This window comes from Danio rerio, chromosome 18 (assembly GCF_049306965.1).
Source record: "Danio rerio strain Tuebingen ecotype United States chromosome 18, GRCz12tu, whole genome shotgun sequence".
NCBI classification, from domain to species: Eukaryota; Metazoa; Chordata; class Actinopteri; order Cypriniformes; family Danionidae; genus Danio; species Danio rerio.
The window spans coordinates 46054839-46067500 of record NC_133193.1 but is presented as its reverse complement, the minus strand read 5'-3'; the positions used below and the strand labels follow the sequence as shown (position 1 = coordinate 46067500).

General features: G+C 40.6%; 1 protein-coding gene and 1 long non-coding RNA gene across 28 annotated transcripts in view; both read right to left on the bottom strand.

Annotated features, from left to right (window-relative positions):
* Positions 1 to 12662, bottom strand: part of nectin1b (nectin cell adhesion molecule 1b) — a 525250-nt gene that overhangs the window by 295311 nt on the left and 217277 nt on the right. For all 27 annotated transcript variants that reach the window (XR_012393697.1, XR_012393699.1, XR_012393698.1 and 24 more), the window contains 1 exon segment: positions 22 to 396. Coding sequence is in view for 24 of the 27 variants with exons in the window: in XM_073929161.1 (XP_073785262.1) it covers positions 22 to 396 (375 nt within the window). In the remaining 3 variants the exon portion in view is untranslated.
* LOC141378669 (uncharacterized) lies at positions 6861 to 10775 on the bottom strand. The gene is made up of 2 exons (XR_012393826.1): positions 10441 to 10775; positions 6861 to 10376 (listed from the first exon to the last, which is right to left on the bottom strand). It is a non-coding gene; the product is annotated as an uncharacterized lncRNA (long non-coding RNA).

The following is a 12662-nucleotide window of genomic DNA, read 5'->3' as shown; positions in this document are numbered from 1 at the left end:
AGCAGAGTCTGGTAGACTTACCAAAGACAGTGAGGTTGACCATATTCTCCCTGTTGCCTGCTGGGAAGGTGGTGTATTCACAGATGTAGGCCGCCTCGTCAGAGAGCCGTAGACTGCTGAACACAATGGTGGTATCCTCAAGGGAAGAAGGGGTCCGCTGGCGCACGGCGGGATGCTTGAAACTCACACGATCTTTGAAAGGGGTCAAAACTGATACTCCCAATGCTGGGTTAGCAATAGCCACGTTTTGTTTGGTGCCATTTATCAGCTTTTGCCAGGTGACTTGAGAGATCTTCACTGGTGGCTTGCCGTTGATGAAGAGACATTTCAGCTCCACTGTATCCCCCACAAATCCAGACTTACTGGGGTCCGTCTGCACCGACTGGCCATTCCCTGCTGAAGAAACACAAGAAGAGAGACATTACAAACTATTCGACCAATCAGTGATTGAGAGAACGCATTAGTGTCCGCCCACTTTTTCAGGATTGGTGGTTCTGAAAGTATTTTTCAAACTCATTTTTAATTATGAAATAAAAACAATACTACAACGATTTAAAGCTAAGATGTATGCAAAAAAGTACAAGTCAAAGGTACAAAACCAGGGCCGTAGCAAGAGGGGATTCGGGTGGTTCAAAAGACCTACCCCCTTACTGACAACGGTCCAAAGTTTGTCCCATGCATGAACTCACTTGTCCTATTTTGACTGCTATGCCATCATAAATTGTGAAAATAACCCATCAAAAAAGGGTTGTTGTGAGCTAATCTGTTTTGGCCAATGCAAACAATTATTTTTCCAAGATGATGTGCAAGACAACATACAATCTGACATAAATAAAGCCATGTTTTGCTACTGTATTGTTTTTAAATAGAGAAAACATTTTACAAGATGTAAAAAAAAACTTTTCTAAATCTTGGATCTTATTCTTGAAACAAAAAGTGATGAATGAAAAGGTGTGAAGCACCAAAAGTGACCCATATTATAATTAATTGCAATGCTATTTTGGCTATAGTTGTTGTTATCCAACATTTTTCAAATGTATTATTTATTAATTTTTTATTAATTTTTACAAGAGAGGCTACACAATTCAAGAATCTTTACATTGTTGTAATTAATAGTATTATGTTTTCATTTTTAGTTATTCAAATGGCCAAATTCTGCTGAAGGAAATCGCATTTGCTCCTTAGTGTTTGGACTCTAAGTTAGGATTAATAAACCACACTGAACTGAGCTAAACTAAACTTAAACTCTGAAAACTGGACTGAATTGGTTTCAATTTACTATAATATGTGAAGCTGCTTTTACTATGTAGATTGTGTCAAAGCGCTATCGAAATAAAGGTGAATTGAATTGAAACCCATGCCAACATGGGGGAGAACATGCAAACTCCCCACAGAAATGCCAACTGACCCAGCTGGGACTCAAACCAGCGACCTCCTTGTTGTGAGGTGACAGTGCTAACCACTGAGCCACCATGTCACCCAGTGACAGCTCTTGCACTTTTATTCCCAAGAGTGTACTCAAAAGGTACTCAATAATATATTGTGAAAACTGACAACCCTTGCTGAAGTTGCAACGACTCGTTACATCATCCCTGACTTTTACGCTAAAACCGGGCGCATCAAAACAGCAAGTGCGCCAACTCAACAAGAGCACTTCAAACGCTGCCTTCTTTGACAAACAGAACTAATTATAAGTGCAGCCGCCGTGTTTACAGGCAGCATTAGGTCTTCAAGAGCTCCGGATGTAGACTTTCCCTGCATGTGTAATGACGGTAGATCCCCCCTGACTCTGATCCTGGCTGCCAACCCTCCCACACCACCTAATTATTTCCATCCTAATTATTTCTCATTGGTAAACATCTCGGTGACAGCCTCAAGCACCTATTAATGGAAACAATGTGGGATCCAGTCTGAGTGTGCCCACAATGATGCCACTTGAATTAAGCTACAATAAACCAGGCAGGCAATTAGTAGTAAACGAATGGCTTTTCTATTTTTTCCCCCGCGATGGCTTTCAGGAGTTTGTAGGTATCTGTCATGTACGGGATGCTTCCATTGCCCTCAGTTAAAACAATAGAGGGTTTATCTATGTAGATAACCCTGAACATGGTATGCCCCGCAGTCAAATGCGTCTGCTTTAAGCAGGCCCCGGTCTTTTGTCTCCACGCTGACCTTCTTTTACCCCCGCCAGCTGAGAATGATGTGTCAACACCCGAACCCCCCTCCTTCATGCCCTTCCTTTTCTTCAAGTCTCGCTTTCTTGCACATGCTATTACTCATACTTTTGTTTAACCACCCCCCCTTTACTTCAACCCCTGGTTTTCATTCATATTTTCTTTGTCTTCACTTCCTCAACACCTGACAAGACAACCGGCTCTTCTTACGTTTCAACCATGTTATGCTTCCTGAGGAATAGTACTGCATCCACGAACACTTTAACTCTACAGAGGCCATTCACAACAGAAGATTTCCTGACCCGTGACTAACTCTGAGGCAAATGCGTCCCTGGAGGGTTCCTGACTTCTGTTGTCTTTAACAAACCTGTCGTAAGAGACCCTGAGTAGATGTATATCTCCTCGCCGTCAGGTGCTGTCCTGTTGGCCTTGCTTCCTGCAAAAACATACACAGTACTAAACCACATAGCTTCACCACCCCCTCTCCCTCTCTCTTATATTTATGACTGGCAAAAGAGGTAATTACCTCCTACGGAGAGACCTTAGCTAAGAGGAAGTAACTCTGAACTACTGCGCTTAATCACGCCACTCATAAAAGTTGGAAGTACTGCAGGGGAAAAGTAAAACAGAGGCAAACTGGAAAATCTGCGTCTTTTGTCCAAATGGGTGCCATTTGCGTCCTTCTTTAAAGTATACATACTTGCTAAATATATTACCTCATCTCTTCAGTAAGTGGTAAAGTCCTATCTTTTAATGGCTTGTCCATTTTTGTCAACCTGTCAACCCTGTGACAATGAGTTTGTATAGTAAACAATGGGATGTTTGTTGAAATATCAGTATTAAATTCTCCTTCTACGATCTACAGTTTCGTGACCTTGAGCAAAAAAGGCACAATTACATTGCTACTTTAAAAAATATATATATTTAGATTAGTTATTCATTTATTGTTAGATTGACTAAAAAAAAATTATATTAAAAGTCATTTTTTTTACCTCTTTTCTTATATTTCCTCATATGCATTTGGATGTAGATATACATCAAAGATTTAAATGGTACATGCAGAAAATGACACCATAGCAGGCAGTTTTGACAAGTTCAAGGTAAGTTGCTGATCAGGGATCAGTTTCGTACTGACGGGCTATTTTACGGAAAGTTGAAAAACTGGTTTGAGTGCAGGACTGTGTGTGTAACATCAGTCACGGTTTTTCAACAAGTATGGGCAAGTGTTCAAACGCTAAGATCAACACTTAGAAGCTAAACTTCTGATAGTCTAAAACTAAAATGGATCTCTTGGGATTGAAACTAGCCAAATATTTAAAGATAGACCAGGAGAAGCAGGTACAATGTGCTCATATTATGAACAAAAAATATAGGCAAGGTTAGGTTGGGAGGCGTATTTGTAGGACATAAAAAAAGACAAGTCAAGGTCGCTAGTGCACAAATCTCTAATCAAAACACTCATGATTTCTGAGAACACATAGCACTGACCTTGAATAGAAACTTTTTTTTTTTAAGTTTCATCTTTCTCATATTGATTTTGAAGGGTAGAATTTCTTGCCTGTGTTTTGCAAGACCAAAGTTAAAATTACAATGACTTCAGCTTTTTACCTTGCTAGTTTTTCAAACTTTTCAAACACATAAAAAGGTATCAAAATACTAGAATTCTGTAGGTGGTTACTTTCTAGTCCAAGTCACAAAAGACCCTCTAACCCTACAGTATATACGATCATCAAATGTGATGTTAGCCTTAGCAATCACCACTCATAAAAGAAGGAACCAGCTGGTGATGTGTCAGTTTTTTTAACAGATGCACAGCAAACCTTTCATTTCTCATTTATCCAGGCCTGCACGGATGAGATATTTTTGACCACAGTGTATAGACCCATCAGCAGGCACTCTGCAACGACAGATTGATTGACTAATCGAGTTTGACAGAAAGACGGCTGGCAACCTCTCCAAAGCCACCTTGGGGAACACCTGTGTCCTTGTACCCCTCGGTTTGACCCTGTTTCCACCTGCACTTGCTACTGTGACAGGGTTGAAACAGAGGAAATGCTTAGTGAAGCACCAATAGAACTTACAGCTTGCCAACATCAGTTAGAAAAAAAAAAATAGGGAGGGGGAAGGGTCTGAAATAGAGGCCTAGTTCACTTTAACTGCATAGAGAGATTGCTTATAGAGGAATAGTAGAAGCAGATGGAAGACTATCGCCTGCTAACTCCCTCCTCTGAGTCATCCACTTAGACCACCACAAATAAAGATCAGCCTTTGCTTTTAGGGGAGCTGTGTGAGAGGGGTAATTATACGGCTCCAGAACCCAAATCCTCACACAGAGAAACCAAAAGCCTCTGGGCGCCCCCTGACCCCTTTTCCACCTCCTCTTCTTCCACCTCAGGGTTGAAGGGTCTTCCAAAGAAAGTAGGAGATAGAGAGTAATTATAGCCTGCACAAACGAAATCGAACAATGCACGGCAATCAGAAAGACAATTTGAGAATTTAAACACTTTGGCTGCACAATGGAACAAGTTAAGTTGCTATGGAACAGAAGCAAGGACAAACAGACTATGAGATAAAGTTATTGCTTGCACAATGTGGCCTCAAAAGCACAAACACACACAAAAAGCTGAGTAAGATGATCGCTTACAGATATCTGAGTAACGATGAAAGTGAAGTAACACACCGCAGAACAAATCCCAAGGTCTTAAAGTATCATCCAGTGGATCTGACACAGACACCCAAGAGTATGGTTTCAGACAACTTGCGTTCTACCTCCTTTCCCAGGCCTCTTAACTGGACTACATGCAGAAACTCAAAATGCGGACAAGCAAATAACTTTTAAGCACATATGAACAAGTCAGAAGAGGTTAAAGCCTTGCGAAGTTCCATGTTTATGGTGATCTCAGTTAATCATATTGCTGCAATACATGTTTAATCCACCCATCGTGACTATGGGTGCTTTCACATCAGTAGTTCGCTTAATTTAATCCGGACCAAGGGTAATGAATGATACATTGCTTTGGTCCGTACCAGTTGAATGCAGTCATCTGACAAAATCCACATCTTTCATTGGCCAGATGTTGTTGAACATATTTCCTAAACTGCTTATTGATTGGTCAGAATTCACGTGCGGGAAAATGCCAGTGAACTCCCGCAGGTAAACAAAACCTTTTACTCTGGAGGGACGACTGCGCTGACTAATTGTATCCCTGCTTTAGACAAACTATACATTACGAAAATAAAGCGCGGCCGCGGCTGAAAAACAGTGTTTAAATGCATCGCTCGTCACTTCAGGAGGAGACGTGAATTAATTTAGCTAAACTGCGACATGGTCATCTTGCAGAAATATTACCAATGATCCATTAGGTAATGTTTTCTCCTCTCTCTCTCTCTGTTGGTAAAGCGCTGTCAACAAATATTTTTCCTCCATATCCAATAATGCACAGCGCATCGGCCTACGGCAGCTGAATTAGTCCAGAAGGTGCAGTACTTTTTGCGGTTGGACCTGTTTTAGCACAAATCATTTTCTCACCACAAACGAACCGCTCCAGGGTTCGTTTGAAAGCGTACCGAGATCACCTCTTCAAGCAGGTCTCGGTACGCTTATTTGGTCCACTTTTGGTGTGCACTAGAGTGCGATTGCTGCATTCTCACCTGCCCAAACAAACAGTACCAAAAGGGGAAACGAACTCTAGTGCGATTCAATCGAACTAAATATGGCAGGTGTGAAAGCACCCTATGAGAAAGACCATTAAGTAAGTCCAACATAATGTAAAGTCCCTCAACTTTCAGCACAGAAGCAAGGCTCCAAGCATGTTGGTGGAGGTCAAGGATATATGTGGTTTTCCAACCGGAGGGTCCGCTGTAGGGCTGACTTTGTTTTGGTTGCCTAACCACTGACCAAGGACCTCCGAAAAAGAAAAAAAGAAGGAAAAAACAAGCAAAAAAGAAAGAAATTAATAAAGTACATATAGTGCACTAAAGCCAAAAATACCCCGAGCAAGTCTATAAGACGTTGTTAGAGAATAAGCTCATGCAAACCACCATAGATGACATACACACCTCAGAGGCAATATTCTCCGAACCCTTCAGGTGCCAATGATGATCAAATATCAGCTAACTCAGCGCTAAGAAGCAGATTGCTGAACTTTGCAAAATTTACCTTGCGTTTTTAATTATGTTATCAAGTTTCAATCCGATTCATCTTTTGCAGGCGGTTAAACAACATTCCAGGGGGATGAAGGTTAACTTATAAGCAATTCATTCATTCATTCATTCATTCATTCATTTTCTTTGGCATAGTAACTTATTTATCAAGGGTTATCACAGTGGAATGAACCACCAACTATTCCGGCATATGTTTTATGCAGCGGATTCCGATCCAGCCGCAACCCAGTACTGGGAACTTGTAAGTAATCAAATTAGCAGGTAACTACTGCAGCTTTCTGCTATTCTCACTGCAGAAACACAATCTGATGTAGGTGGTGTTCAAACAATTGCAGTTTTGTTTTAGAATGGTTTAATGCTTTTTTCAAGCTGATCTTTATACCAATCTCCGACAACATCTCTGATTCGCACAAACTGAGCATTTTGAAAATGCTAAAGACCCCAAAGTAGTTTAGAAATGCTGATGTTGTGCTTCAGTTTGGATGGACTAATTATTTTTTATTTTATTTTTATTTTTTTAAAGGTATAGCTATCAACAATCACTGACTGATGTTTTGGACTACTGAGCATTGTTTCCAGATTCATCAAGCCCTTATCATGGGACTACTGCACAAGTGGAAGACTGCAAAGTACAGATGTCTACAAAATATGGGCATGTCCAAATCGTGTTCATTTATTCATTCGTTCATTTTCATCTGCTTTTCCAGGGCCAGGCCGCGGGGGCAGCAGTCTCAGGAGAGAACCCCAAACACTTCCTCCAGCTCTTCCCTTGGGATCCCAAGGCGTTCCCAGGTCAGCCAAAATACATAGTCCCCCTCCAGCATGTCCTGGGTCTTCCAAGAGACCGTCTCCCTGTGGGACATGCCTGGAACACCTCTGTAGGTAAGCATCCGAAACAGATGCCAAAGCCACCTCAGCTGACTTTTCTCGATGTGGAGTGCTTGTATCGGAGATCTTGTCCTTTCAGTCATGACCCAAAGCTCATGACTATAGGTAAGAGTAGGAACGTAGATTGACCAGTAAATTGTATGCTTTGCCTTTCGGCTCAACTCTTCCTTTACCACAACGGACTGGTACATCGACCGCATTACTGCGACCGCTGCACCGATCCGCCTGTCAATATCATGTTGCATCCAAATCGTGTGAATGGTCACATATCATGGGTTACAGCATGTGCAGTTTTGACATAATTTGTTTTGCCTAGAACCTTATAACCCATTCTGGATGAGAATGTTTTAAAATGAAAACACACGTGTGTAAATGGCATCTTATTCAATCACACACAGATCATGCGACTGGGGTGGGGGTGCAACTAAGATGCCTCCCGTAAGACGCAGCATCAGGCACGCTCCAAACAGAGCCACCATTCTCTGGGACGGCAGCCTGACCGGATCTGCATCTCTCCCCAGGCACGAGGCACAACACTGGACCTGCTTCAGGCCTCCGAAAAAAAAAAAAAAAAAAAAAAAAACGATGGCATTTGGCCCATCTCATTAAGAAAACCGCAGAAAGGCTTGTTTAGTGAGTCTACAAAATACGCCCCATTGTGTATGGGTAATCTAATAGCAATCCAGGTCCTTCAGTGGGGGAAAAAAAAAGAAGAGCTCAACTTCGGTGAGGAGACTAATATGCTTATGTGCTAGAGAGTGATGATACGGTGCCTGCCAGCACACCCCGCTCATGCTGAGGGTACATTACAACGCTGTATCAAGTTAGAATCTAAAAATGGAGAAGACACTGCTATGGTGGATTTCAAGACTCTAAAATCAATGAGGAGAATGTAATGAATCCTACAGCCAGCCATGCACGTACAACTCATCCTAGAGTGTTTGTTTTCGAGCGTGTCCGCAATATTCTGCAGACATGCTAGGGGTGTTTAGCACTGTCTATATACATGGCTTCTTGATTCCTGTTTTACCAGCTTCCTTCATCTACTGTGTCAGCCTGAGCTAATATTTACCTTCAGCCGAAACCTGCTGCAACAGATGGTCAGCACTTCAGCTTTCACTCATGCTCTGCTCTACGCCCTTTATCCATTATCGCTCAAACTTTGCACACATTTCCCCAGAATATGCCTTTTCCTGATAGACCATCTACCATCTGTTTGATGGAGGGTGTGTATTTACCTGAGCGCCCTACATAGGAATGATTCTGCTTATTATGTTTGTCAAACAGTTTGGTACACATCATAAATGCACCCTAACTGCACCAATCCCAACTCTACCAGCTCCGGGAGAATAAACGGAGATGAAAATGATTAACAGATATGAAATATGGTTTCCAATTCAAAATATATTAGCAGGTTTTGTGGCTTAAAGTAAAAGATTACACAACATTTTGGTCAAACTTAAGTGGTGATATGCTACATGTTTCTCTTTTTTTTTAGCAGAGGCTAAGCAAACAGTTCATCTCCATCAAGCAGGAAGGAGCTACACTTGCATAACTTCAAAATATCTGGCCGAGGGCATTATCAAAACGGGCGCCAAGTCGAATGACACTGCCCTCATCTAAAGAAGGCATTGATTACACAACCATATGTTGCTTTCATCCATATCTGACAATGGCTCCAACCCCACATGGCACAAGTCCAGTGCGGTGTAGGAAGAAGTGCGAGGGCCCACGCGGCTTCCCCCTGAGAGTGGTTTGAAGGCGTTGTGAAAATGTCAAGGGGATGCATCAGCGTACCTGTGTTCTGCGCGCTGTCTTCTCCATCACTCTTTTTTACACACAGATTCGTCTTTCGCAGCTTGGCCTGCCAGCTCTTCCAATACATTTTTATATCCACGATCCAGGAGCAAGATAGATGATGTAATACACACATTCATGCTTTGAATCTGCTCTTTGGCAAGCAATATTGCACTCTTTAAAAAAGGTCAATGGATGCAGCACAAACTTTAAATGGTTGTTGCATCAAGCAAAACAACCAAATCGATGGAATTTATTTTTAGACTAAGATATTGACTAGAATGGTGTATTTTTCACAATACACACACACCGGCCACTTTATTAAACTGTCCTGTCCAACTGCTCGGTATTGCAAATTTCTGATCAGTCAATCACAAGGAAACAACTGAATGCATTTAGGCATGTAGACATGGTCAAGATGATCTGCTGCTGTTCAAACTAAGCATCAGAACGGGGAAGAAAGGTGATTCAAGTGACTTGAAACATGGCATGGTTGTTGGTGCCAGATTGGGCTGGTCAGAGTATTTCAGAAATTGCTAATCTACTGGGATTTTCATGCACAACCATCTCTAGGGTTTACAGAGAATGGTCCAAAAAACAGAAAATATACAGTGGGTGGCAGTTCTGTGGGCGCAAATGCCTTGTTGATGCCAGATATCAAAGGAAAACGGCTCTTTGTATATGGTGGAACATGAGATTCACCTCAATGCAATTATGTCAATATGGACTAAAATCTCTGAGGAATATGTCCAGTACCTTGTTGAATCTGTGCCACGAAGGATTAAGGCAGTTCTGAAGGCAAAAGGGGGTCCAACCTGGTACTAGTATGGTGTACCTTATAAAGTGGCCATTAAGTGGACATATTAATTTATTCTTAAAATGTATTTATACTTTCATTTTTTCATTTAGGAGATGGCGGTAATACTTTCATTGAAATAAGTAATAAGCCACTAGCTAATAGTGAGAATTGCTAAGTATTATTAAGATATACATTAGTACATGAGACCAGCACGGGGCAATCAACCTGAGGTCTGTATGGGTCCTAACACCCCAGTATAGTCATGGGGACACTATACTGCTCAGTGAGCACCGTTTTCGTATTAGACGTTAAACCTTAGTCCTGACTCTCTGTGGTCGTTAAAAATCCCAGGATGTCCTTTGAAAAAGAGTAGGGCTTTAACCCTGGCATCCTGGCCAAATTTGTCCACCGGCCTCAGTCCATCATGACCTTCTAACCAACCCCATATCATAATTTGCTACATTACTCTGTCTCTTCTCCACCAATCAGACGGTGTGTGGTCTGGCACAATATGGCTGCCATCGCGTCACCATACCCCCCCACCCCCCCACCCCCTGTTGTTTTTGTTATTATTATTATTACTACTACTACTACTACTACTACTACTACTACTACTACTACTACTACTACTACTACTACATGTTCAGCATGATTCTATTCTACATCATTAATCCTACCAAATCCTAACTATGTCATTCATACCTGATAAATTCAGCTAATTACTAATTTATTAGGTAAAAATTCATAATCAATGGTTCACAACAGTTTTTAACGTTGTATTAACAATAGTTTATCACGTTTGACCAAAATCTTTTATTTAGATACATTTTTGAATATAATTTAGCCTTTTGTAACATTATAAATGTTTCCAAAGGTTGCAGCTGGAAGGGCATCCACTGCATAAAACATAGTTGGTGGTTCATTCCACTGTGGTGACCTCTGATAAATAAGTAACTAAGTCAAATAAATAAGGAACTTGAGGAAAATGAATGAATAAAAGAACATTAAAAACTTACCATCCTATAATATAATACATTAAAATAGTAATAAAATAATGCCACAGTTGGATTATTATTATTATTATTATTATTAAAGCCATATTTTCAGAAATTTTGGTTTATGATAGTTATGGTTCTCACTAGAAACTCAAAAGATGTCAATGGCAACGACACAGTATAAACAGACTGATTCAAGTCTAGAAGGCAAGGTCGTCGCTCACTAACGCTCTCTCTGTCCCTCTTGCAACACCAACAAGGACACTGTCATGGTTTCGGTTAGGCTGAGGAAAAACAGAACAAACACATTATTTGTCTAAACTTGCCCTAACAGTCAATGACATCATCCTGATACGAGATACCAGGCCACCTGTCAGCATCAGAGGAAACGTGCGGCTGTTAGGCTCGACGGAACTTACGCTGTAAATGATTAGTGAAACGATAACACAGAAACTGTCCTGTTTATTTGCAAAAGAGAGACAGATACTAGACACAAAGACAAATAAAAAAAAGCCTCAGCTGGCATCATTACATTAATGCATGCATAAATGCATAAGGGAGTTTTACAGAGAATGGTATTAAGCTAAATTATTGATATCCCCTATTCAGTTAAAAGCTTTTTATGCGGTACAGAGGAAAGAGTGACAGCTTGCTTTACTATGTGTATTCATGCTGTGTCTGGAGTGTGTACAGTTGAAGTCACAATTATTAGCCTCCCCATATATCCCCAATTTCTGTTTTTAACATATTTCTAAACATAATAGTTTTAATGACCCATTTCTAATACATTTGCCATGATGACAGCACAACATATTTTACTAGATATTTTTCAAGATACTAGTATTCAGCTTAAAGTGACATTTAAGGGCTTAACTAGGTTAATTAGGCAAATGTGGGTAATTAGGCAAGTCATTGTACAACGATGATTTGCTCTGTAGGTGCAGAATGTAAGTTTGACACCCAGTGGTTGAACTAGGTATTGCACACCTGGTTTAAAACACACGCAAGGACAGGTTGTCAGATTGATGACACCAACAGGAGCTTGCCTGACTATCAAGCCTAAAGTGACAGAAGGAATATTTGCCGTACTAAAATGAGTTTTTGTCCCACCAACACCTGATATTTATATTTTAAAAACAGCTTCTATTTCTTGCAGCTGAACAACAGGATAAAAAAGGCTAATAATGTGAGTTTGAATGCCATTTTACATGACATTTATTGCCATACTACTGAAAGCAGCAGCAGATAGTTTACCTCAGATCTTAAAAATGAAATAGACCTGTGACTCAGCTTGTACATTTGAAAAAATGTTGAAGAGGTTTAATATGTATTAACCATGTGCACTGTTCTGTGCTTCTGAGTAGATGTATTTACATTTCTATCGTGCTTTGTTTGGTGTAAACTGTCAAGTTGCTTATCACTGCGTATCTCGTCACGTAGAGTGATGTTAGGACACGGGGTTACAATTAAACATGCTAACCTAATGTTTACGTTCTTAATATTTAGATTATTTGCAAATTAATAACCAACTTATGTGGAACTCTGAATCTGCGTCTCATTACAGAGTCTGCTACTGTCCATCGGAGGTCACATTTTGAGAAACTTCCTGACTGAATGAATGAAATATGCTGTTTTCCACCAAGGTAACCCGGGCACCGAAATATAATTGGCTAAAGTGGCATAGGGCGGGACCGACATTCCGGCACGTAACGGCCATTTTCAAAAGCAGAATATCTGATAAACAAGAAAGTTTACTAGGCATGTTTCTGCAAACATATTATAGTATTTTTATGCTTTAGAAGAGTCAAAAACTTTGAAGCAGCACCTTAAAGGGGGCTAATAATT